This window comes from Lynx canadensis, chromosome B3, assembly GCF_007474595.2.
Source record: "Lynx canadensis isolate LIC74 chromosome B3, mLynCan4.pri.v2, whole genome shotgun sequence".
NCBI lineage: Eukaryota > Metazoa > Chordata > Mammalia > Carnivora > Felidae > Lynx > Lynx canadensis.
Window position 1 is genome coordinate 3,695,881 of NC_044308.2, and position 26,186 is coordinate 3,722,066.

General features: G+C 40.7%; 1 protein-coding gene across 1 annotated transcript in view; it reads left to right on the forward strand.

Moving 5' to 3' along the window:
* The window catches only part of BTBD1 (BTB domain containing 1), a 41,974-nt gene that overhangs the window by 13,589 nt on the left and 2,199 nt on the right, over positions 1–26,186 (forward strand). The window contains exons 3-7 of the mRNA XM_030317272.1: positions 2,610–2,715; positions 9,383–9,580; positions 17,114–17,306; positions 23,031–23,118; positions 25,668–25,814. Of these exons, the coding sequence (XP_030173132.1) occupies positions 2,610–2,715; positions 9,383–9,580; positions 17,114–17,306; positions 23,031–23,118; positions 25,668–25,814 (732 nt within the window). The remainder of the gene's footprint in view (positions 1–2,609; positions 2,716–9,382; positions 9,581–17,113; positions 17,307–23,030; positions 23,119–25,667; positions 25,815–26,186) is intronic.

A 26,186-nucleotide genomic window follows, 5' to 3' on the forward strand; every position in this document is an offset into this window, starting at 1 on the left:
GTCATTTGCACTGAGCATGTCAATTACTTGAGAGGACCTTTGCCAGCTTCACGCTGAAACAGGAGGCCAGTGTGCTGTACCAGCATGAGTGAGACCGGGAAGAGACGCTCGTTAGGAAGTGATATTTTTTTCAGAGATGATGCCAGACTCCAACTAAATTTTGAGAAGGATGTATTTTACTCTAAGGAGCAACAATAGATTCCCTAGGAAACTTGACACTGCCTGTGTAACTGAAGAGTCCCTGAAATATTGCTGTTCTGAATAAAATAATTTTTATAAAAATTGTTTTTCTTAGAGTGAAAGATCAATTTTTGCATGAACACTGGAAATATAGTTGAGTTGGCCAGTTAAAATATCTGCCAGTTAAAATGTCTAGAATTTCATTTGATAAAAATGTGTTTTCATATTTTAAAAATTCATTAGACTGTGATCCTAGACTGGATCCTATTCTAGGAGGAAAAGTGTTATAAAAAATTGGGTCAGTTGGCAAAACTGAAATACAGTAGATGAGATAAAAATATTGTATGGTTATTTATCAAAGTTAATTACTATGGTTATATAAGAAATATTCAAGTATTTAAGGGTAAGGGCTGTGGTGCTGTAATTTATTGTTGAATAGTTGACCTCAAATACACACACACTCACTATACATTGTCTGTTTTCTTATACATTATTTTCCCACTTATATACATATATATGCATACATATGTGTGTGTGTGTGTATATATATATATATATAATGTGTGTGTGCGCGCACGCCTGTGTGTGTATAGAGAGCACAAATGATAAAGAGGTGAAATATTAGATAAATAACATTTAGATAGGTAAATCTGGGTAAAGGGTATATGGGTATTCTTTTTACTTGCATCTTTTCTGCAAACTTGAAATTATTTCTAAATTAAAAACATTTTAAGGGAAAATAACAAGGAATAGAGTTAATTTTATTCTACTAAATACAGATTTTATATTATTTTTTTGGAAAATTTTGACTAAGCAAATTAATATAAGCCCAATATATAATCTAAGAAGAACATTAAAAACAATTTTTTTTAAGTTTATTTGTTTATTTTGGGAAAGAGAGAGAGAGAGTGGGGGAGGGACAGAGAGAGAGAAAGAGAGAGAGAGAGAGAGAATCCCAAGCAGGCTCTGCACTGTCAGTGCGGAGCCCAACACGGGGCTCGAACCCATGAACTACGAGATGACGACCGGTGCCAAAATCAAGAATCAGATGCTTAACTGACTGAGCCACCCAAGGGCCTCAAGAAGAGCATTTTCAGACATGTTTGAGTATTGCATAATTTTAAGAAATGTTCTACTGACTTAAAAATATATGCGTATTTTATACATGTAAGTACAGTTACATATCATCTGAATGTGTGTATTTATTTTAAATTCATCCCAGTGTGTTTATTGCTGTCTTTTCTCCCCCATAAAACACAAGATAACTCTTTAGTTTAGGGATGTTTGTTAACGTAATAGGTCAGTAGCACCTGAGTTATTGAATCCTTTGAAAATGAATTTTACTTTACAAATAAGAGTCATCAGCCATGCCAAATAATGGTTAATTAATTGCATTATTGCCAGCATGAGTACCTGTGTGCGTCTTGTGTTTGTCCATACTGTTAAATGTAAATGGACCTGATACTAGGCCAGAATGAAAGCTTGGTCCCTGGCACACCTATCATCACATCTGTTTTCAGTGTTACAGTTTTTTAAGTCTCATTTGAGTTTGGATCCTCCCACCCCTTCCCCGATGCCTGGCTTTTAAACTTGGGTTGTTTTTTTTTTTTTTTTAATTATAATACGCATCCTGATTAATCACGTATTATAAGCTTGGCTTCTGAATTCTTAAAGCCGAGATTAGCTTTATTGGAATCATACAGTATATATTTTTTTGCTCAGTTTATACTATGGCTTCTTTTGTTTGTCATTGTGTTTGTGGGTTTCACTCATATTATTGTATGTAGTTGTAGATGATCCTCACTGTCGTATAAGATTGTCGTGTGTCTATTATTTGCTTTTCAGTTGACCTGCTGTTTGCTTATGTTCCCAGAGCTTTCGTGCTCTGAAATTCCTGTACTTCATTCTCTCCCCACATCAAGACAGAAAATGGAAGAAAATAAATCTGATCTGTTTGTACTGTATGCTTGACAATTGATATAACTTAGTGACAGTATCCTATAACTCGGATTTAATAATGACTCTGCAGCATGACTAGCCAGATCATATTAGGCAAGTCATACCTTTCTAAGCCTGTTTCCACATCTGGAAAATGGGATAATCATGTCTGCCTTATCTAACCTAGAGCGTTTGTTGAGGATCAAAATAAGTAATGTATAAGAAACCAGGCAGTGTGTGTATATGAGCAGATGGAAAGGAAAATAACAGGTCATCAGTGTGTATTTGTTATCTAAGCAGAGCATTTGTGCTCTTAGCTTTTCATTTCTGATTGTGGAAGGGAAACTTTTAAGAATATATACACATTATAAGGGTATTTTAAGTTGGTGTTTTTACATAATTACCAATTGTAACTACAGCATTAACTGAATAGTACTGTCTAAAAGTAAGATAACTATGAGAATAAAATAACTGTCTCTCTGTATGTTTAGGCCCGATTATTTGATGAACCTCAGCTGGCTAGTCTCTGCCTGGACACGATAGACAAAAGCACGATGGATGCGATAAGTGCAGAGGGCTTTACTGATATCGATATAGGTGAGTCCTCCAGGATTCCAACTGTGCCGTTTATTTAATTTACTTTTGTAATGTTTATTTTTGAGAGAGAGAGAGCTAGCAGGGGAGAGGAGAGAGAGGTGGGGACAGAGGATCTGAAGCAGACAGCCCGATGTGGGGCTCGAACTTGCAAACCGTGAGATCATGACCTGAGCTGAAGGCATATGTTCAACCGACCGAGCCCCCCAGGTGCCCCCAGATCATACGGTTTAAATACAGTAACACCTTAACAGTCACCCTTTCTGGTGAACGGGCTGTTTTTAAAATAGTGGTTTTTCCAAATTAAATAAGTCTGCATTTGAAAATTTTTGCTTTCTTTATTTTGGTGATAAATTCTACGTTATCACCTTTTACAAAATGTCAAATCAAATAAATATTCACTGGGGTGCCTGTGTGGCTGGCTCAGTGGTTGAATGGGACTGTGTGTTGTTGGTGCAGAGCCCACTTCTGATCCTCTGTCCCCCTCTCTCTCTGACCCTTCCCCCCTCAACAAAAATAAACATTCAAAAATAAATAAATAAATATTCACCGAATGCACCATGTGCACAGCATTATAGTAGGATCATTTCAGAAAAACAAAGAAGAGGGGCGCCTGGGTGGCTCAGTCAGTTGAGCATCTGACTCTTGATTTCAGCTCAGGTCATGCTCTCACGGTTTGTGGTTCAAGCCCCACATTGGGCTCCACACTGTCGGTGGAGCCTGCTTGGGATCCTCTCTTTCCCTCTCTCTGCTCCCCCCCAGCTCCCCGCCCAATCAGTCAGTCAATCAATCAGTAAACGAACGTTGTTTTAAATGTTTATTTATTTTTGAGAGGGAGAGAGACAGAGTACAAGTGGGGGAGGGCAGAGAGAGAGGGAGACAACAGAATCCGAAACAGGCTCCAGGCTCTGAGCTGTCAGCACAGAGCCCATCGCGGGGCTTGAACTCACCAACTGTAAGATCATGACCTGAGCTGAAATTGGACACTTAACCGACTAAGCCACCCAAGAGCCCCAACCAACAAGCATTTTTAAAAATTATTTTAAAAAAATACGAAGAGGAGTAAGATGTGATTTTTTTCTTAAGGAAACTATGATCTAATTGGAGAATCAAGGAACAAGCATGTAAAAATTAAGATTTAATAGAAAAATCTGGATAACATACAGTAAAATGTGATTTTTACCTTTTCTAAGCTACACATATAGAAAGTAATTACTCTTCAAATCCAAAATACGGAGGGATTACCTCAAATTGAGTAGTGTTATGAAAGTCTTGACAGGAGATTCTGCCACGGGCCCTAAAGAATGGGTAGTATTTGGGGAGTGAAGAGAGGGCGACCTTCGAAGCAGGTGGAGCCCCATGAGGAAGTGTGTGTGAGATCGAGGCAGGGTAAACCAGGTTGTACGTTAAATACATTTGGTGTATCCTGTTATAACCACATCCCATCTGATGAGGCTGGGGAGTCTGAATGTTGTTATTGCAGGAGAGGAGACAGCTAATCTAGGCCTATGGCTTTAAATATTTTCTTCATCATGATGAACATAAAATATATATTAGTTATCTGTTGTGTATTATTATGTTATTATCTGTCTTGCCAGTAGACAGGAAAAAGTATGGGCAGGGAAAACACCCACATTTTAAAAGCTTTGGCCTCAGTATGGCACCCTCATTTTGGCTCTTACTTCATTGTCTAGGATTCAGTAACATTATCCCACTTAAATTCAGAGGAAGCTAGGAGCTACAAGTCACATCTCAAGAAGAAGAGAAAACAGATGTTTTGTAAACAGCCAGTACTCACTGCCTGTCTCTGTCTGTACCTGACCTTGTCTTCTCTCACTCTCCGCATCATTCACTGTGTTTCATAAACACTAGCCAGGGTTATTTCTATTTTAAGCCTTTGTGTTTACTGTTCCCACGAATTGGAATCCTTTTGCCTTGAATCTGTATGTGGCTTCCTCCTTTTAATCATTCTGATACCAAGTTAGATGAGACCTGAGAGAGGCTGTCCCAGACCTTAGTCAAAGTAGATACCATGTTCCCCTAAACAATCCTTTTCTGTTACTCTGATTTATTTTACTCACAGTAGGTTTCACTATCTGAAATTCTTAAGTAGGTATTTTTGTTTGTGTCTGTGTATTTGTCTGTGTATGTTTATGATGGTTATCTACCTTCCCCAGCTAGATTGTAAGCTTTTTTTTTCTTTTAAGATTTTATTTCTCAGTAATCTCTACACCCAGCATGGGGCTTGAATTTAAAACCCCGAGATCAAGAATCACGTGCTTTACCAACTGAACCAGCCAGGCACCCTGATTGTAAACTCTTTGAAGGCAGGGACTTTGTTGGGTTACCACTGTATTTGTAACACTAAAGACAGTAGAACATAGTACCTGTTCAGTTAGTATTTGTTGACCAACTGGACCGTGTCTAGAATGTTTCCTTTCCTTCCCACCTTGGCTAGTTCTCACTCATCCTTTTTTTTTTTTTTTTTTTTCCATGTTTATTTATTTTGAGAGAGAGACAGACAGAGCATGAGCAGGGGAGGGACCGAGAGACAGGAAGAGAGAGAATCCTAAGCAGGCTCCTCGTTGTCAGTGTAGAGCCGAATGGGGCTCGAACTCACTAACTGTGAGATTATGACCTGAGCTGAAATCAGGAGCCGGACACTTAACCAATTGAGCCACCCAGGTGCCCCTACTTCTCACTCATTTTTAATGTCTTGGCTAAAATTATACTTCTGCAGTGACTTCTTTCTTAAGAATTGACACCCTGCCCTCCTCCATGACATTTAGTGTATTCTGTCATAACCACATCCCATTGTGAGTTTGCCTGTCTATTGCACTGTACCTCGGGAAGGATGTACAATCATCTTACATTAATTATCCTGAAGGGCAGGGGCTAGATTGGGTCCTCCCCACTATACATAATATCCACTGACTGGATGTTTGAGAGCCCCAGGCACTGCTCACATTGCTGGGACACATTGCTTAATCCTAATTTTCTTCCCCTAGGGGGTTGTCACTCCATTTGTAATTCAGTTTATGTTTGAAATAGCATTGCTTGCATCTGAGCGACTTGTCCTGGAAGTTGTTTTGTAAATAGCTCCTATGTTAGGCGTGCCATTGGAGCCTGGGGGTCTTGAAGTAGGTGCCTTGTGCAGTGTAAATACTCGAAATATTTGTTGATTTGATTTGATTCACCATTGCTTATATTAAAATCTAGTCTTGCATTACGTGTACAAAACATAATCTTAGCTGTTTTTATGATCTTTACTGGGCTCTCAGCTGTAATTTCTTACTGTAACATATCTGCCAATAGAAGACCTGTGTGTTTCCACACCATAGTCCAGTTTGCTTCAAGTGTACTTGTTAAAAATTGGGATGAAAGAGAAGTCTAGGAGCTGAGAGAAAGAAGGTTGGGCCATGCTTCAGGAGCTTTTTTTTTTTTTTTTTTTTTTAAATGTGTGTTTCTTTGCTTATTTAAAGAGAGAGCTCACGGTAGGGTCAGAGAGAGGGAGAGAGAATCCCAAGCAGGTTCCACATTGTTAGCACAGAGCCTGACGCAGGGCTTGAGCTCACAAACCATGAGATCATGACCTGAACTGAAATCAAGAGTCAGATGCTCAACTGACTGAGCCACCCAGAACACCCCAGGAGCTCTTTTTATAGTTTTAGATTCTAGAGAAGCTTTTTCTCCTCTGGGATTTGAATATACGTTCTGGAGGGATGTGCTTCCTCCAGAGAGATGCTGTTGTGTCACATTGATAGAAAAAAGCAAATTTACATTATGCCAAGGCCAGTATAATGTGTTTTTTCCCCTGCTGATATGTTAAGGTTCTTTGTTTATCTTTACTGAAGTTTATTAGCATACAAAGTAGAGATATGTGGATGCAAAGTTGTCTGTTTTCCCACTGAATGATTAATTTTGGTCAGTGTATATTCCTAATCCTACAGAATATTGAGGTATATTGGTTTACATTCATTTACCTGTGGAAAAGCTTTATGGAACCATACTCTGTATTCATCTGCTCAGCTACCAGAGAAGGAAAAACTTGATTTAAAAAAAAAATTATGTATAACCTACTCATTTTTAACATAATGTTGAACCCCTGTGCTGATACCTGCTCTAATGATAGCTGTGGTTCAATATTGACCAAATGTTTGGATGTAGTATGAATGTGTAGACCATTATGGAATCGAATTTTTTTTTTAATAAATTTTTCTTAGATGTGTATTACTGGGTAATTTAAGCATAGTGAATGTATGTAAGTACGGCATCCTCATTTTTATTTGAATCCTGTGATTATTAAGTGTTGTTATTATGAGTATCAGTTATTGTATTAGCGAAGCCCTCAGGCCTCTGATGTGTTTTTTGTTTGTCTTGGGTTTTCAGTCTTCCTCTTCAGAAAGACTCTTTGGACTGTGATGCTTTTCAAGCACTTCCATCTACTTGTCACACATTCCCTCTCTCCTCTGTCTCTGTTTGGGTGCAGCCTGTCGTTTTGTTCTGGTCTGTTGGCCTCTATGGCCTGTCTCTGGACTTCCTGCTTTTGGTCTACTATAGAAAAGCTGAGCGGATTCGAGTTTTGCCTCTGATTAAAGGAGAAAGGTTCTGAGTGAGGGCCTGAGTTCTGGGCAGGACGTTTATGCTTGGACGTCAGATAGGGATTTCACACTTCACATGTCCCAAACGAAACTCCAGATCCCCCTCTCACCATCCCCCAAGGCCGCCTCTGTAGGCTTTCCCATCTCAGTTGATGCCACTGTTGTCTGTCCGTTGCTTAGACTATAAACCCGGGAATTACCCTTGACTCCTATCACCCCCAGTATTCAGTCTGTTAGGACATCACACTGAGTCCTCCTTCAGAGTATATCCTGAATCTGATGGTTTCTCACCACTTCCTCCTGGTCCAGGCCGTCGTCACCTCTGATGTGGATCAGAGCAGGAGCCTTCTAACTGATCTCATTTCCACTCTGACCTCCACTAGAGTCTCCTCTCAACATGTCTGCCAGCGTGGTCCTTCTAGAACATAAAATGTCACAGCTCAGAATCCTCCAGGGGTTCGTTCTCCTTTGTACTCAGAGTAAAAGCCAGATGATTGACAGGGTACTATAAGATTGTACCCCATTTCCCTCCATTTCTGGCCTCCTTGCCTACCACTTTTCCCTCTTGCCCACTGCAGTCTAGCCACACTGGCCTCCTGGCTTGGTCCTCACACATGCCAGGCACACTTTGATGGGAGAGCCGTCACACTGGACATCCCGAACACTTCTGGCTAGGCCTCTGGCTGACTCCCCCATACCCCCCGTCAAGTCTTGGCTCAGACGAGCTGCCCAAGCTGTCCTGTTTTATTTATTTATTTATTTATTTAAAAACAATTTTTTTTTTTTTATGTTTATTTTTGAGAGGGACAGAGACAGAATGCAAGTGGGTTAGGGGCAGAGAGAGAGGGAGACACAGAAGCAGAAGCAGGCTCCAGGCTCTGAGCTGTCAGCACAGATCCCGACGTGGGGCTCGAACTCATGAGCCGTGAGATCATGACCTGAGCTGAAGTTGGATGCTCAACTGACTGAGCCATCCAAGTGCCCCAAAGCCATCCTGTTTTAAACTGCACTTGGGATTCCTCTCACCCTCTGGTCTGTCCTACACTTAGCATCTAACTTGTTAAATCTATTTACGTTTAATGTTAACCCCCACTAGAATGTAAGCTCCATAAAGGCAAGGGATTTATTTTTAACTTTTTATTCAGTGATGTATCCTTAGCGTCTAGAACAGTGCCTGACACACAGTGAGTGCTTAATAAGGAATATTTGGGGAACGAATGAATGGTTGTCTGTAGTCTTTATAGATTTATGTATGTCACTAATTTGAAGCCCTTTTCTCAGACTTACAATTAATCTTACTCTGGGTATTTGAGTTTGCTTAATAAATGGCACAAATATACAAGGAGATACTGTACCTAAGCTTCCACGTATGGTAAAGAAAAAGTTGAATATTAACTTCATAGCAATTATTTAAACTCTTTTTTTTTAATAAAATTTTTAACGTTTATTTTTGAGAGGAAGCGAGAGCACATGAGCGAGGGAGGGCCAAAGAGAGAGGGAGACACAGAATCTGAAGCAGGCTCCAGGCTCGGAGCTGTCAACATAGAGCACAACGTGGGGCTTGAACTCACGAACTGTGAGATCATGACCTGAGCTGAGGTCGGATGCTTACCTGACTGAGCCACCCAGACGTCCCCTAAACTCTGTTTTGTTTTGTTTTTTAATGTTTATTTTGAGAGAGAGAGAGAGAAAGACAAGTACGTGAGCAGGGGAGAGGCAGAGTGAGGGAAAAAGAGAGAATCCCAAGCAGGCTCTGTGCTGTCAGTGCAGAGCCCGACATGGGACTTGATCTCATGAACCGTGAGGTCATGACCTGAGCCGATATCAAGAGTCGGAAGCTTAACCAAATGAGCCACCCAGGCACCACACTTTATAGCACTGTTTTAAAGAAAACTTTGCTGTTTAATTGTTTTCATTCTTTAATATTTTTAAGTATAGGGGCTGTAGTTTTAAGTATCTAATCTCCTTTTTTAATTGAGATTTGAAAACTTAATGTAAGTCTGTTTGTTGGTGTTTTGTTAAAGATCAAAATATTCCTAATTTGATTTATTCTTGTATTTTCCCTGTAGACACACTCTGTGCCGTTCTGGAAAGAGACACACTTAGTATTAGAGAGAGTCGACTTTTTGGAGCCGTTGTACGATGGGCAGAAGCGGAATGTCAAAGACAACAACTGCCTGTGACTTTTGGAAACAAACAGAAAGTTCTAGGGAAAGCACTGTCCTTGATCCGGTTTCCACTGATGACCATTGAAGAGTTTGCAGCAGGTAGGGCTATAACTTGACCAAAATCTGTGTGAAACTATGCCAACAGGCAGTCAGCCAGCCTCCCTGTACGAAAGAGGGAAAGAAGCTGGTACTTACTGAGCTCTAGTCACATGACACATGGAGGTGTGTGTAATTTACTTCTGGTAGCCCTTCAAGATAACATTGTAAGTTAGTTATTTATTTTGATATGTGCACTAGGTTCTTCTTTTTTGGGTGGGGGCTGTAATGTGCACAAGTGTTACGTTAGTCTCTGGGGTACAGGTGATGATTCTGTTCTACGGGGCTGTATGCTCACTGCAAGTGTAGCCGCCCGTCACCACCTAAGACTACTACGGTGTCATGGACTATATTCCCATGATTTGTTCATCCCATAACTGACGGCCTGGGCCTCCAACTCTCCTTCAGCCGTTTACCCCATCCTCCCACCCCTTTCCCCCTGGTAACCATCAGTGTGTTCTCTGTAGTTTCTTGGTTTGCCTCTCTCTTCTCACCCTTATGATCATCTGTTTCCTAAATTCCACATATGAGTGAAACGATATATTTATCTTTCTCTGACTGACAAACTTCACTAAGCATTATACTCTTTAGCTCCACCCATGTTATTGCAAATGGTAAGATTGCATTCATTTTTATGACTGAGTAATATTCCATTGTGTGTGTGTGTGTGTGTGTACATACATATGCACCACATCTTCTTCATCCATTCATCAACTGATGGACACTTGGGCTGTTTCCATATCTTGGCTATTGTAGGTAATGCTGCTATACACATAGGGGTGCATGAATCCCTTTGAATTAGGGTCTTTGTATTCTTTGGGTAAATACCTAGTAGTGTGATTGCTGGATGGTAGGGTAGTTCTATTTTTAACTTTTTGAGGATCCTCCATACTGTTTTCCATAGTGGCCGCCCCAGTTTGCATTCCCATCAACAGTGCAAGAGGATTCCTTTTTCTCCACATTTTTGCCAACACCTGTTATTTCTTGTGTTGTTGATTTTAGCCATTCTGGTGATATCTCGTAGTTTTGATTTGCATCTCCCTGATGATGAGTGATGTTGAGCCTCTTCATGTGTCTCTTGGCCATCTCTGTGTCTTCTTTAGAGAAATGTCTGTTCATGTCTTCTGTATTTTAAACTTAATATAAAGGAAATCATACATACAGTATGTGCTCTTTTGTATATGGCTTTTTCTTTTTTTAAAGTTTATCTTTAAGAGAGAGTGTGTAAGTGAGTGGGGGAGGGGCAGAGAGAGAGGGAGGGAGAGAGAATTCCAGGCAGGCTCTGTGCTGACTGATGTGGAGCTCCAGCTCACCCACTGTGAGATCATGAATTGAGCCGAAATCAAGAGTTGGATGCTTAACCGACTGAGCCACCCAGGCACCCCTGGCTTTTTTCTGTTAACGTTATGTCTGTTAGATTCATCCTTGAGGTAGTGTTTTCACTGTTGTATAATCTGTCATAGGAATGTGCCATGATTCATTTATGCATTTTACTGTTGTTGAACATTTGGGTTGTTTCTCTTTGGTGGCCATTAAGAACATTCTCGTACATGTCACTTAGGAGACATATGTAAACATTTCCGTTGCATGCCAGATCTTGCCATTTGCACCTACGTGGATGGACTGGAGGGTATTATGCTAAGTGAAATTAGTCAGAAAAAGACAAATATCATATGACTGCACTCATATGAGGACTTTAAGAGACAAAATAGATGAACATATAAGGGAAGGGAAACAAAAATAATATATATAAAAACAGGGAGGGGGACAAAACAGAAGAGACTCATAAATATGGAGAACAAACTGAAGGTTACTGAAGGGGGTGTGGGAGGGGGGGTGGGCTAAATGGGGAAGGGGCACTAAGGAATCTACTGAAATCATTATTTCACCATATGCTAACTAATTTGGATGTAAATTTTAAGAAATAAAAAATAAAATTAAAAAAAAAAGTTAAGGTTAAAGTTCATTTTTTTCCCTATCAAGCCATATATTAAAAAACTATCTTTGCCTCACATACATTGCAGGGCCAACTTCGTTGTAAATCAGGTGACTTTGTGTGAATGAATCTGTTTCTGGAGTGTCTGTATTCTGTTCCACTGTTACATTTGTTTATTCTTGTACCAATCCTGCATAGTTTTAGTTCTATAGTTTTACACCAAATCTTGAAATCTGATAGTGAAAACTCCCCAGCTTTGTTCTTCTTCAAGATTATCTTGGCTATTTTTGGTCTTTTGCATTTTCATATTAATGTATTTTTTAAAGTTTATTTATTTTTTGAGAGAGAAGGAAAGAGAATCCCAGGCAGGCTCCACACTGGCAGCACAGAGCCTGCCTGACGCGGGGCTCAAACCCACAAACCATGAGATCATGACCTGAGCTGAAACCAAGAATCGGATGCTTAACAGACTGAGCTACCCAGGTGCCCCACATATAAGTAAATTTTTTAATCACCTTGTCAATTTCTACCTCTCCCCTGCACCCCCCACCCCGCAAATTATCATATTTTGATTGGAACTTAGATTGGTGTGGGGATAAATGACATTTTTGTAATATTGAGTCTTTCAATCCATGAACATTTATCTAAGTCTTTTAAAATCTCTTCTAGTAATATTTTGAGTTTTCTGGTAGAGGTCTTGTATGCTTTTTGGGAGGTTTATTCAAACCTAGATACTTTTTTTTTTTTTAATTATTTTTTTTAATGTTTTTGAGAGAGAGAGACAGAGCATGAGTTGGGGAGGGTCAGAGAGAGAGGGAGACACAGAATTCGAAGCAGGCTCCAGGCTCCGAGCTGTCAGCACGGAGCCCGATGCGGGGCTCGAACCCACAAGCCGTGACATCATGACCTGAGCTGAAGTCGGACATTTAACCAACTGAGCCACCCAGGCGCCCCTAGATATTTCTTTTTTTTTTTTTAATTTTTTTTTTGTTTTTACAGAGAGAGACAGAGCATGAGCAGGGGAGGGGCAGAGAGAGAGGGAGATGCAGAATCCGAAGCAGGCTCCAGGCTCTGAGCTGTCAGCACAGAGCCTGATGCGGAGCTCCGACTCATGGACTGTGAGACCATGACCTGAGCTGAAGTTGGACGTTTAACCGACTGAGCCACCCAGGCGCCCGTAGATATTTCATTTTTTAAATGCTATTGTAAATGATTGTCTTTAAAATTTCCATGTTAAAATCAGTTGTTCACTGATAGAAATACAGTTGATTTTTCTATATTGACCTTGTATCTAGTGAACTTGCTAAATTCACTGATTCTAATAATTTATTTGTAGATCACTGTACATAGTCTACATGTACAATCATGCCACTGCAAACAGTAATAATTCTGCTTCTTCCTGTCTAATCCTTAGACATTTTATTTCTTTTTCCTGCTTTATTATGTGGTCTAGGACCTCTGGCATATTAGTGAATAGCAGTGCTGGTAGCGAACATCTCGTCTCATTCCAGTGTTACACACAAAGCTTTACTATTTCCCCAGAGTAGGCTTGCTGTAAATGTTTTGTAGGTGCCTCGTATTGGATTAAGCAAGTTTCCCTCTGTTACTAGTCTGCTAAGAGTTTTATAATGAATTTTATCAAATACTTCTCTTCATCTTGTCATGATACAGTAGTTTTCCCCTTTATTTTCTCTTTCTTATTTGTAATTGGCCTTACTAAGCGGTTCATATATTGGGCAGCATCCCATCTCGCAAGTAGAGAGATGCTCCTTGCTTTATTTTCTTAACTTGGTGAACTAGACTGATTTTCCAAATTAAACCTATTTTGGATTTCTTATGTAAGGTAGACTTAGTTGTCACGCTTTATCCTATGTTACCAGATCCAATTTTCTAAATTTTAAAATATTTTTATGACTATTTCATGAGAGAAATTAGTCTATAATTTTCCTTTCTTGTAATTGTCAGATGTGGATTACCAAATTTATGCTGGTTTCATCCAAAACTTAACAAATGCTTGTTTTTTTCAGTGTCGAAGAGATTGTGTAAGATTGGTGTTGTTTTTTTCCTTAAATGTTTAGGAAAATTTGCCAGTGAAGTTATCTGGATCCAGAATTTACTTTATGGAACGTTTTTAATAGATCTTTTTTTTTTTTTTTTAATTTTTTAAAGTAATCTCTACATCCAACATGGGGCTCAAACTCACAACCCCAAGACCAAGAGTTGCACACTACTGAGTGAGCCAGGTGCCCCTGTGGAAGGTTTTTAATTAGAGATTCAATTTCTTAGAGTAGCATAGCACTATTTCTTTTTGTAACCGTTGCCTCTAGCCTTTTAATTTTTTTAACATGAATGTTATAATATCCTTTTATTATCTCTACATCTGTGGAGTCTAAATTGTGTCCCTATATTCATTTCTTTCCTTTTTTTTTTTTTTTTTAAGTTTATTTATTTTAGAGCGAGCACAAGAGCAAGCGGCAGAGGGGCAGAGGGAGAGAGAGAATCCCAAGCAGGCTCCACACTGTCAGCCTGGAGCCCAAGTGGGCTCAAACTCAGGAACAGTGAGATCATGACCTGAGGCGAAAAAAGAGTTGGATGCTTAACAGACTGAGCCCTTACCCGCCCCTCCCATACTCATTTCTGATATTGGTATATTGTATCTTCTTTGATCAGCCTTGCCTAGTGGTTTATACATTTTATTAATTTTTTCTAAGAACCGACTTCTGGCTTTATTAATATTTTCTATTGTATGTATGTTTTCCATTCCATTAACTTCTGCTTTTTTATTATCTCCTTGATTTGATTTTAGTTTGCTAGGGAGTATTTTGTCAGTCTTTGTGGGTTTTTTTTCCTTTCTTTCTTTTTTTTATTGAATGTTTATTTTTTTTCAACGTTTATTTATTTTTGGGACAGAGAGAGACAGAGCATGAACGGGGGAGGGGCAGAGAGAGAGGGAGACACAGAATCGGAAACAGGCTCCAGGCTCCGAGCCATCAGCCCAGAGCCCGACGCGGGGCTCGAACTCACGGACCGTGAGATCGTGACCTGGCTGAAGTCGGACGCCTAACCGACTGCGCCACCCAGGCGCCCCTTGAATGTTTATTTTTATCTTTGAGAGAGAAAGATGGACAGAGTGCAAGCAAGGGAGGGGCAGAGAGAGAGAGACACAGAATCCAAAGCTGAGCTGTCAGCACAGAGCCCATTGCAGGGCTCGAATCACGGACCGCGAGATCATGACCTGAGCCGACATCAGACGCTTACCGACTGGGCCACCCAGGTGCCCTTCACTTCACAAGTTTTGATATGTATTTTCATTATCATTCGATAAAAAATACTCTTTCGTTTTCATGGTGATTTTTCTTTATGACCCATGATATCAGCCAAATTTTCAAATATTTGGGGACTTCTCCCCCCAGCATTTTAAGACCCCTGAAATTTCTGTTAAATCTTTAGTTTCTTAGCAGCTTCTTTCTGCTTGGTTTCTTGGTCTCATAATTTTCCCTTGCTTATCATAGCTTAGGAATCAGCAAACACTTCCTGGAGAAATTGTGCAGAAAATGTTGGTCTTACCTCTCTTACCCCCTTTCTGCAGCATTGTTGTCTGGCTGCTTTGGTAGCTTTAAATTCCAGTGTTTGTCTCCTCAGTCCAGTGAGGATTACATGATTTCTAGGTTGCCTGTTTCTGTTTGGCATTTATGCCCTGTGAAGCAGATCAGCAAATATCCCAAGGGGAAGAAATAGTGACAAATATATGGCTTCATCTCAACACATTTCCCTTCTCAAACACTGACTGCCTCAGCTGTTGTCAACTTAAAAATAGCTATTTTATGTATTTCATCCATAGTTGTTCTGTGATGTAGATGATTCCATCCTACAGACCACACTCCTTAGTATTTTTATGTAGTCAAATAATGTTTCTTTTGCTGTTAGGGATATTCTTTTCCCTATGTTACCTCTGTATTGTGCTTTTAAAAATGTTTTTATGAAGAATTCCCTTTATCTGTTTTGCTGTTGAGTATGTTTGCTTTTTTTTTTTTCCCTGTCTAGATTTGGAAATTAGAAATTCTGTGTTTATTTTTCCCCCCTCAGTTTTCTTAATTCTCCATTTCACAATAAAACAATACTTACTGCTCATCCCTATTGGAGATAAGAAGGTTACAGTGGTGTGTTATTCCTTTCAACCTTTGCAGACCACTTGGTGACTGGTCACACACACACACAACACGTTACGGTGACACAACTGTGGTGGGCCTGGTTCTAGGTCATACTAGGTCGTATCTGATTACTTTCTTGCAGTAGGTATATGGCTCATATCTGAGAACAGTTTCCTGATCCGAAGACTTCTTTTTTCAACTAAGGAAGTTTTATTATAGTTTTGAATTATTACATCATCTTTTTATTTTAATTTTCTTTTTAATGTTTGTTTATTCTTGAGTGAGCGTGAGTGGGGGAGGGGCAGAGAGAGGGAGACACAGAATCCAAAACAGGCTCCAGGCTCTGAGCTGTCAGCGCAGAGCCCGACGCGGGGCTCAAACCCACGGACCACAAGATCATGACCCGAGCCCAAGTTGTATGTTTAACTGAGTGAGCCACCCAGGCGCCCCTGCGTCCTATTTCTTATTATTAGTTCTTCAGGAACACTTGTGACCTGTATGTGTGTCCCTGCTTTTTATCGTTTTTACTCACCTGGAACATTTTAATTCTTTTGTGTTATGTTAGTCCTCGTCATTCTGAGAAAGTCACATGGGTTCATCCCCATCTCTGTTGATATTAGCACTCCCAGTTCTGTTCTTTTTACTAAAATGCAGGTTTTAAGTTTTTAGTTTTTTTTTTTTTTTTTCTTTTTCCCTTTTTACACTCTTTCCTCATCCAGAGGCTGCAAATCACTGTTGGGGCCAGGTCTGGCAGGTTGATAGATTAATCTAATGTTTAAAATCAGGGGGTTTTACAGTACTGTCTGAATTTAGGACTTCTAAACCAAATTTCTAGTGTTGTGCAGTCTCTTATTTAGATTGCTTTTACCAGTCTTGTAAGGGATCTGGCATCTTTTTATTAGGAGTGGCATTTATTCCTGGATAAGTTTAAACTGAACGGGCTTTTTCAGAAGCAGTGAATGGGAACACTAACATACGTGACGTGCTGCTTGCACAGCTCATCCAGTCTTAGCTTCTGCCCTCTGCTTTCTGAACGCCGGAAGCAAGCACCATCCCATGTATTTCCCCCTCTAGGTGGGGTGTAGAGAGGTAGCGAGAGCTCTGGCTACCACGTGAGCATTGCCCCCGTAGGGAATGACTCTTCTTCCTGGTGAACAGGTGTCTGTGGTGCACAGAGGGGGTGGGTGGATAGAAAAATCCAGAGATCCTTCTGCGATTTCAGGGTTTCATCTAAGCTTTGATTTATTTACTAATGGTTTTCACACTTAGGACCTATTAGGTTAACTTCAAATGGATTTTGAAATCCTTACAATTAAATACATGCTCAAAATTTTCTGCCTCATTGTTACTTTACCTCTTCCGGATTTGAATTCACTTCGTTTGGAGTGTTACAAAGTTAGGGATTGAAATCCAGTCGCTTTTACTAAGGTCAGATTTTTATTTCTGCAGGTCCTGCCCAGTCCGGAATTTTGTCAGATCGGGAGGTGGTAAATCTCTTTCTCCATTTTACGGTCAATCCCAAGCCCCGAGTGGAATACATCGACCGGCCAAGGTGCTGCCTGCGAGGAAAGGAGTGCTGTATCCGTAGGTTCCAGCAAGTGGAGAGCCGCTGGGGCTACAGCGGCACGAGCGACCGAATCAGGTGTCTGTCGCGTTGCAGGCGCGGGGGTGACGTGGGGCCGCACCTAGCATTTTTCTTTTGTCCTCATGTCGTGGGAGACAGTTGACCACGTTTTATTTTCTGCTTTGTTTAGTACATTTCTGAGTTACTACAGGAGTCCAGAGTCAGGAAGATACAGCAGTGTCCTCGCTGCACTGGGAGTGAGGGGATCTCTCAGGAAACAAGTGAACTTAGAGAGGGCCGGGTGGGGTTTTCCACAGCACGGATTCTGTTTGGATCTCTACTGCTGGAGAGCAGGGTCTACACCTTCATTAATCAAACACTTGCTTCTACTGTGTTTAATGTGAGCTTTTTGTTTGCAAAGATATTGCACGGGAGATAGTTCTATGTACAGTTACAAAAGAGTGAAAAATCTAGAATCTTGAGACATGTGTATATAATCCTGTTGAGGAATTTATCTTTGCCCTACTTTGTTTTCTTTAGGCTAGATGTCAAAATAGAATGTTTCAGTTTCCATAAAATATACCTTTTGGATTTTTACTTATTTATAATAGCACTTTAGTATAAAGCTAGGAGCTAATAACAAGCTTGTTAAAAAACAACTCTGGGGGCGAGAACTCAGAAACGTTGGGTTAAAATGGAAATTTAAAATGCATTTGTGGACTATTTAATAATTACTCACAATGAGAATATCATATATGAAAATTTATGAGATGAGACCAAAGTGTCACACAAAGAAACAGTAACAATGATCTACTTTTACTAAATAAACTAGAGTAGAAATAAATGATTTAAGCATTCAACTCAAGTAGCTAAAAGACGATAGCCAAAAGAACAATAGAAAAGAGAAATAGATAAATTTCGTAATTAATGAATTAAAAATAGAATTAAGAAATCCATAAGTTGGTTCCTTAAAAAGATCAATAAAATAAATAAACTTCTGGCAGAGATAGTAAAGAAAGAAAACATACATTTGGAAATAATAATGGGAATATAATCATATACTAAGGCAGTTTTTATTTTAATTCTGAGTTTACTCTGTGCTAATAAATTGAACATCTTGATGGAATGGATCATTTTATAGGCAAATATAAATTATCAAAATTGACTGAAGAAGAAAGCCTGAATAGACCAGTTACCAATGGAAGGAATTAAAAGTTATCAAAGAACTGTCCCTTCACAAGGTGGTTTTTACAGGTGAGTTTTATCAAACCTTCAAGGAACAGGTCCTTGAGCATTAAAAGAAGAAAATACTTCTTGGTTCATTATTGAAAGAAGCATAACCCTTATACAGGAGTTTGATAAAACAAGAAAGTTTCTAGATCAATCTCATTTATAGAGAAGAACAACTTCTACGTAAGGTATCAGTGTCTTAAATCTAGCAGTACCTCAGAAAAATAATAACTGAGCAAACAGGGTTTATTTGAAGATTGAAAAAATGTATTAATATATATTCACCACAGCAGCAGATGAAAGAAGAAAAGCGATTTGATTGTTGCAGTAGATATCGGAAAGACTTGATAAAATTTCACCTTCATTCCAGATGTAACTACTAATAGACTAGGTCTAGAAGATCTTGAACGCGATTCACTGTTGAAACCTCAGGATAGGGATGCTGGCCAGCACCGGTGTACTTCAGCAGCATTCTTAGAATTCTGGGTGACGTCGTCATGAAGGATAAAGAAATTAGAACCCTGACTATCGGAAGGGAAGAAGTCTTTTTCAGAATTTGCAGATGACATTATCTACATTAGTACCACTTTTCCCTTTCTTATAATAAAACATTTTGTACTCCCTCTTTAGTAACCTGGTGAAATTCATAGACTGTATACCTCACACATTGTTTTTGGTCAACATAATGACCTAGCTCTAATGTAACGGAGCAGTAAACGTAACGGAGATGAAATAAAACCCATCCTTCAGTACGTAGATGCTTGAGCAGGACACCAGGAGGCAGCCGGAAGCACCCGTGTGCGTGCCACACAGGCTGCCGGGGCAGGTGTGTTATGTTAATGTGTCAAAAAGCGTGAGCAGCGTTGCTGCCAATCATGTCATTTTTTTTTAAAGGTTTCAAATAAAACAGTACGGTCAATCCTGTTTAGTTTCCAGATTTGCAGCTCGCCTGCTCACTAAAGCTTCTCTGTACTCCCAAATCAATACTTGCAGCACTTCCTTATCACAGACCTGAGTTGCCCGGAGGTATGTTCCTATTTGAGGTCGCACAGGTGACCCCCTCCTGAGGAAACGGAGACAGCAGGGGCAGCGCAGTGTAGAGCCAGACACTGGCCCCGGGGCCATTTCGGCAGCTGACCCCTAACCCTGCACCTGTTGGGGGTGGCCTCAGGCGAGTCACTTAACACTTCTGAACTCCTGTTTTCTCTTTTGTAAAATAAGATGGAACCTCCGAGGATGAGTTGTTTGGGGGATTTAAGGTTACAACCCATGTGAGAGGGGGGTGTGTGGGTACGTGTGTACACATGTTCCCCGTAGGAGCAATGGTTTAGTATCTGTGGCAACTTTATAGAATATAATTACTACAAATAGTGAGAATTGACTGTATAATATTTCCTCTATTTATATGGTAGTAACATCTTGTAAAAGTCACTGAATATTAAAATTGCCATAAAAATTACTGGTTTGTGCTGAAACACTGTGCGATGCTGAAGACTCGGGGACCCTTGCTCTGCAAGGAGAACTGGTGGTTGAGTGTAACCCCTTAAGTCCTTCCTGTGCTCAGACGGAAGACACACACTGTCTGCAGGAGTAATCTTGCTTTATAACAATGCCGAAATCTGTAGTTTGTCAATAAAGTGGTTGACACTTAGGTTGAGCTCTTGTAGTTACAAACAAGTTTTTCACCTACATGAATTCCGACAGGACACCTGAAAATTGGCTGGGATTCTTAGTTTTCAGGGACCGTCCTGATCATTGCAGTAAATCTTGCTGCCACTGGAACCCCTGAGCCTTTGTGGGAAACAGAGCATGGTCTCCGTGGGGCTGGGACTCTTTTTGAGAACAGTTGATCCATCCCGATGACCTCAGGATCAGTAAAAATCTATTAGAACCAATAAAAGAGAATAGTGGCCATTTGTGAAATGTATATACACATCCCAGTGATGGTCCTGTATGTCCTCAGAATTCAGTTACAGAGACGGATGGATGGTGGTGAGGGTTGTCTAGCGATGTGAATGTTCTCAGTGCCACTAAATTGCACACTTAAAAATGGTTAAGATGTTACATTTTGTTACATATTTTGCCACAACAAAAAGATACAATTTAAGCATGTTTAGATTTTCAGTTAATAATATTAAGTAAAAAAAAAAGATGTCACTTACAATGGTGACAACATAAAGGAACAGGAATAGATTCCGTAGGAAGCAGACAGAACAGCACCTTCATGGAGAACCGGAGAACCTGGCCTGTAGCCATTGTCTTGCCAAGCTAAGTGCGTGGACTGCAGCTCCCTGCAGGAGTGACGTGCTCTTGGCAGGAAGCATTGGCTTGGCCCAGTTTCTCTAAAATTAAGCTGGAAGAGTAAATTTTCTCTTTTTAAAAGAGCAGTATGGATCAAATGTAAGACTACTGTAAAGTTAAAGTAAGTTCGTGCCGTATGGAACACTCGACAGAGTCCAGGCAGCAGACTGACCTAAATGAGCATAGAATATGAGGGGAGAAACTTAGAAGATGAGGAAAGGATCAACCACTGGGAAAATACAGTTTGATTCCCTGCTGATATCATCTGCCAATATTTGTATCCATTTATTTAATATTAAAAAAAAAAGAACACGTGACTGTGAAGCAGAGGAGATAGGCCTCTCTCCACTTGGCAGGGGTCATAATATGACTACAGGTAATCCAAAGTTTTTGTGTCCACAGCCACCATGAAGTTAATGAGTAAATGACAAACAGGACACTTGCCATAATGGATAGTTACTGACAGAGCGTAGCTATATAACATGGTCTTTCAAATCCACATGAAAGAGACACTCAGCAGCAGAGAAAAATGGGGAAAGAACACGAGTATTTTATTAAAGAGAAAATCCAGTAGACGGTAAATATTCGAGCAAATGTTTTAACTCATTAATAATCCAAGAAAAAAGAATAGAATTTGTCAGTCATCAGTTTGTCAGTGGCACAAAGACATAGAAATACTCACAGTTGCTGAGCATCAGATAGAAACGATCTTCGTTCCCTGTGGGGTGAACACTTCCACCGGAAAGCAGTTTGATAACGTTTATCTAAAGCCTTAAGAACACGCCTTTCATTTTCCTCAGCAATTCTAAGAATTTATTCTCAGGACATAATTAAGGCTCCGCAAAGTGATGTAGCTGCAAGATTGTTCCTCATGGCACTGTCGCATAATAAAAACTGCAAATAACCTGGATTATCCAACAATGAGAAATCAGATCTAGCGGAGCAGTAGTAATCTTTTACCTTTTTAAATGAAAAAGAAGTATTTATACACATATATACAACTGAGATGATTTGTAAAGAACATGTTCGTAGAAAACAAGTCTGTTTTCCCATTGCTAAAAATAGAACTAAGTCTAAAATGAGAAAGCACCAAAAGCTACATGGGACTTAGAGATGCTTTAAAATGTTCCTTATTTGATTAGCTGCATTTCTACTTTTTTTTCCCCCACGGAGAATATATTGCTTTTCTAAAATAAGGAAAAACTATATTATGAATGACATATTTAAAAAACGTTAAGGTGGTCTTCGCCCTGTGCTGGGAGTTTTAGCATAGCGGTGGAGGAGTGCGGGCCCTTTGGCCCGCCACACTTCTTGCCCCAGGCAAGTTAATTTCTCTAAACCTCAGTTGCCTCCACTGTAAAGACCGGGGGTACGAACGACACTGTGTTAGTCTATCCAGCCATTACAATGATTCAAGGAAATAATTCATGTAAAAAGATGGCCGGGCAGCGCCCAGCACAGGAAGTACTCGGCGTGGCGGTAACAATATTGATCATCGAAGTTGCTGCTGAACATGTGGAGGGTGACTGCTTGATGTGACGGATTATCTCTGATTACATCTTTCATGCTGTTTTTGTACTCTCGGTCAGTTTTCCTCCATTGGTAAAGTGGAGCAAGATGGGTCTGTTTCTTAACTCCTATGACCAAACTGTTCCTGCTGATGGTTCTAGTATGAACCCTCATTCTGATCCATCTGTGTAAGTGAGGGCCTGGCCCCAGCCCTGCACCACCAGTGTTCTGTTACAGCAGCTTCCCTCACAACTCTTACCCCAACCTACGGTTGTTGACTGATCCCTTTGTTTACTTTTTTATTATTCATGTCCTCCTTTGGGCTCTAAGCGCAGTGTGGTGCCCAGTATTTAACTCTGACAGGCCCCTAGTAAGTATTCATAGAACTGGTAAGTTGTTACAGATGGACTTGCTGGGCTCTGGGCCTTTGTATCGTGAAGATGTGCAGACATTTGGACTAAGACATCGTTAAGATGGTCATTACAACAAAAGTGGGCATTTAGGTTAAATAATTTCCTTTGACTCTCAAAAATGTACAGCACAGAAAACAACTTCTACTTAAGTTCCCATTAAGTTAAAATTTTTTCTAGGAAGAGTTTTTTGGTAAGCAGATGACACTTCCAAGGATATCAAATTTATGACAGTTTTCCTTTTTATGAGCAAAATGTATTCCAGGTAGCACTTAAAAATTTTATAGGCCTTCAGACTATGAATACTTAATGAATTATGTATATTATTTTATATTTGGCTTCATTCTCTCAGGTTCACAGTTAATAGAAGAATCTCTATAGTCGGATTCGGTTTGTATGGATCTATCCACGGACCCACGGATTATCAAGTGAATATACAGGTACCGTTCTTCCTCACTGTTTATCGTCTTGAAATACAACAAATGTAATTTTATAGTAAGATCTCATTTTGACAAAGTCAAATTTCAATATAGTTCTCAAAGGCATCAGAAGGCCTAGAGAGTTCTGTCTTACAACCGATGAAAAGCAGTTTCAGAGAATCGGGACTCCTGGGGTCCTTCACAGAAGCATTAGCACACAAGGAGCCTCCCTTCTCCAGGAAACCCCTTCTGTCACTCCCTTCTGCTGCGCATTGACTGTCTAAAAACATCTGCAGGCTGTTTTTCCTGGCACTTTGAACTCTAGGGCTTGAAGCTGTCTAATTTTTCAAAACTACTGTGAACACCTTCTGATTTCCAGTTGTCTGACTATATACCCTGCCTTAGTCTTTAGATCTGTTCCACCTCAGCTCTTAATCGGGAAGAACGTTAAATACCTCTCTCATTCCCTTCAGTAGACCAGTATTCTCCCACTATTTTGAGAGTCCACCCCAGTTAGTAAAATTGTTTTTGAAACATGTCTGTGCTGGACTTGTATTTACAAGCTGTACATATACAATACTGTGCTTCTATAGTAAAACACAAAGAATAGAAAAGGAAGTAAACACTGTTTCAAACTTTTATCCGTAGGAAAACACTGCCTTCTCTAAAACGTTAATATTTTATTTATTTTAATGTTTTTATTTATTTTTGAGACAGAGACAGAGCATGAACGGGGAAGGGGCAGAGAGAGAGGGAGACACAGAATCAGAAGCAGGCTCCAGGCTCTGAGCGGTCAGTGCAGAGCCTGACACGGGGCTCGAACTCACAGACTGTGAGATCATGACCTGAGCTGAAGTCGGACGCTCAACCGACTGAACCACCCAGGCGCCCCTAACATATTATTTTTAATAGCAAAAACCTTGGTGAACTTTGTGTTCAAATTTCATCATTAGCGGGGTGCCTGGGTGGCTCAGTCGGTTAAGTGTCCGACTTCGGCTTAGGTCATGATCTCACAGTTCCTGAGTTGAAGCCCCGCATCAGGCTCTGTGCTGACAGCTCAGGGGGAGAGAGAGAAAATCCCAGGCAGGCTCCGTACCATAAGCGCCTGGCGCGGAGCTCGAACTCACAATCGTGAGGTCATGACCTGAGCCACAACCAAGAGTTGGACACTTAACCGACTAAGCCCCCCAGGCTCCCCATTGCTGAAATTTTCTAATTTGATTTTTACAACAGCCTGAGGAAGAAGGCAAAGCAAGGTTTCCCCCAAAGTAAACAATAAAACTGCAGCTCAGAAGTGTAGCGGTTTGCCATGGATTAGATTTCCACAGCCAAATCCTGGGTCTCCCTACTTTATCCCAGGACACCATCGTGCTATATTTTTTATTTAAGTTTTTTTTTTTTTTTATTTTTTTTTCAACGTTTTTTATTTATTTTTGGGACAGAGAGAGACAGAGCATGAACGGGGGAGGGGCAGAGAGAGAGGGAGACACAGAATCGGAAACAGGCTCCAGGCTCTGAGCCATCAGCCCAGAGCCCGACGCGGGGCTCGAACTCGCGGACCGCGAGATCGTGACCTGGCTGAAGTCGGACGCGTAACCGACTGCGCCACCCAGGTGCCCCTTTATTTAAGTTTTTTTATTGAACTGTGATATACATGTAGGAAAGTGCACATATTTGTACATGGTGCGTAAGGCTCGCTTCTCACAAGTGGAGTGCATTGTGTAGCCAGCAGCCGATCAAGGAACAGGCGGGTAGAGCGCCCCGGGAGCCCCCTTGTGGTCTTCTCCAGTCACTGTCCCTGCGGAGGTGATCTCTGCCCGGACCTGGCACAGCATTGATTGTTTTGGCCTATTTTACTGTTAACTGTTTTTATCTAATGTATGTGAACAGACAGGTCTGTGAGCCTCTGCCTCTGCACGTGATGTTCCCTCACATGGACCTCTGTACCTTTGTACCTTTGTAACCCGGTAGGCCCTGGCTGGAGCTCTTCCAACTCTCCCTCCTTCCTGGCAAAATAAAATTCTCATCTTCTGCATCGCTCTTTTACTGCCAGTTCTGCATGCACTGTCGCTGGACACGTGTCTAGTGACTGGAAGCTCCTTGAGGGCGTGACCCTCAGTGTCTGGCACAGATTATGGAACTAAATTGAAAAAATGGGGTTTTCACATTTTTAATATCTACATACCTGAATACTGCATTTCAGGTCATCCTAATTTCAGTAAATAACATTTAGACATAGGAAACACTATGGGAATTTCCTAGCAGCAAGACACAGGCTAGCAAGGAGGAGAGGCCTGTTTTCCTCAGGTATCTAAAATCCAGGTGTTCTAAAAACCAGTTCCCCGGGTTGGTGTCTCCTGGGCAAGCCCCTGTGTCCTGCAGCCGAGTCGAGGTTAGCTGGCATTCCACCCCGCCCCCCACCCCGACCGCGTGTTCCAGCCGTCTCTGGTGGTTAGAGAGAAGTAGACAAGACTTACACTCCGCTGTTCCTAAGGGCTCCGTGGGCTTTTCTGTGAAACTTTGCTTCAGTTGATTTCGCTTAAGTGTAACTTGTCTTTGAAAAATTACAGATCATTGAGTATGAAAAAAAACAGACCCTGGGACAGAATGATACCGGATTCAGTTGTGATGGGACTGCTAACACATTCAGGGTCATGTTCAAAGAACCTATAGAGATCCTACCCAATGTGTGCTACACAGCATGCGCCACACTCAAAGTAAGAGCCTTCCGGAATGTTCTCGATGGTGAACTGGTGGGTTTCCTCTCCCATGTTACAGAGAGTGTGTTCTCCATAGAAACGGAGAGTCACAGACAATAAAGCCTTCAGGAAGAAGGGAAAGAAGGAAGCTGGGAGCTGAAATGTTCCACTGCTTGGAGAAAAGAAGTGCCTGTCAGCATGGCTCTGCTCTGACATGGTTCTTTATAAGCAGTAGCCCTTTGCTTGAGTAGGAGATTGAATGTTTGACAGAAGATAAAATAATTATTTTCTTTTTTAAAAAATTTTTTTTTTCAACGTTTATTTATTTTTGGGACAGAGAGAGACAGAGCATGAACGGGGGAGGGGCAGAGAGAGAGGGAGACACAGAAT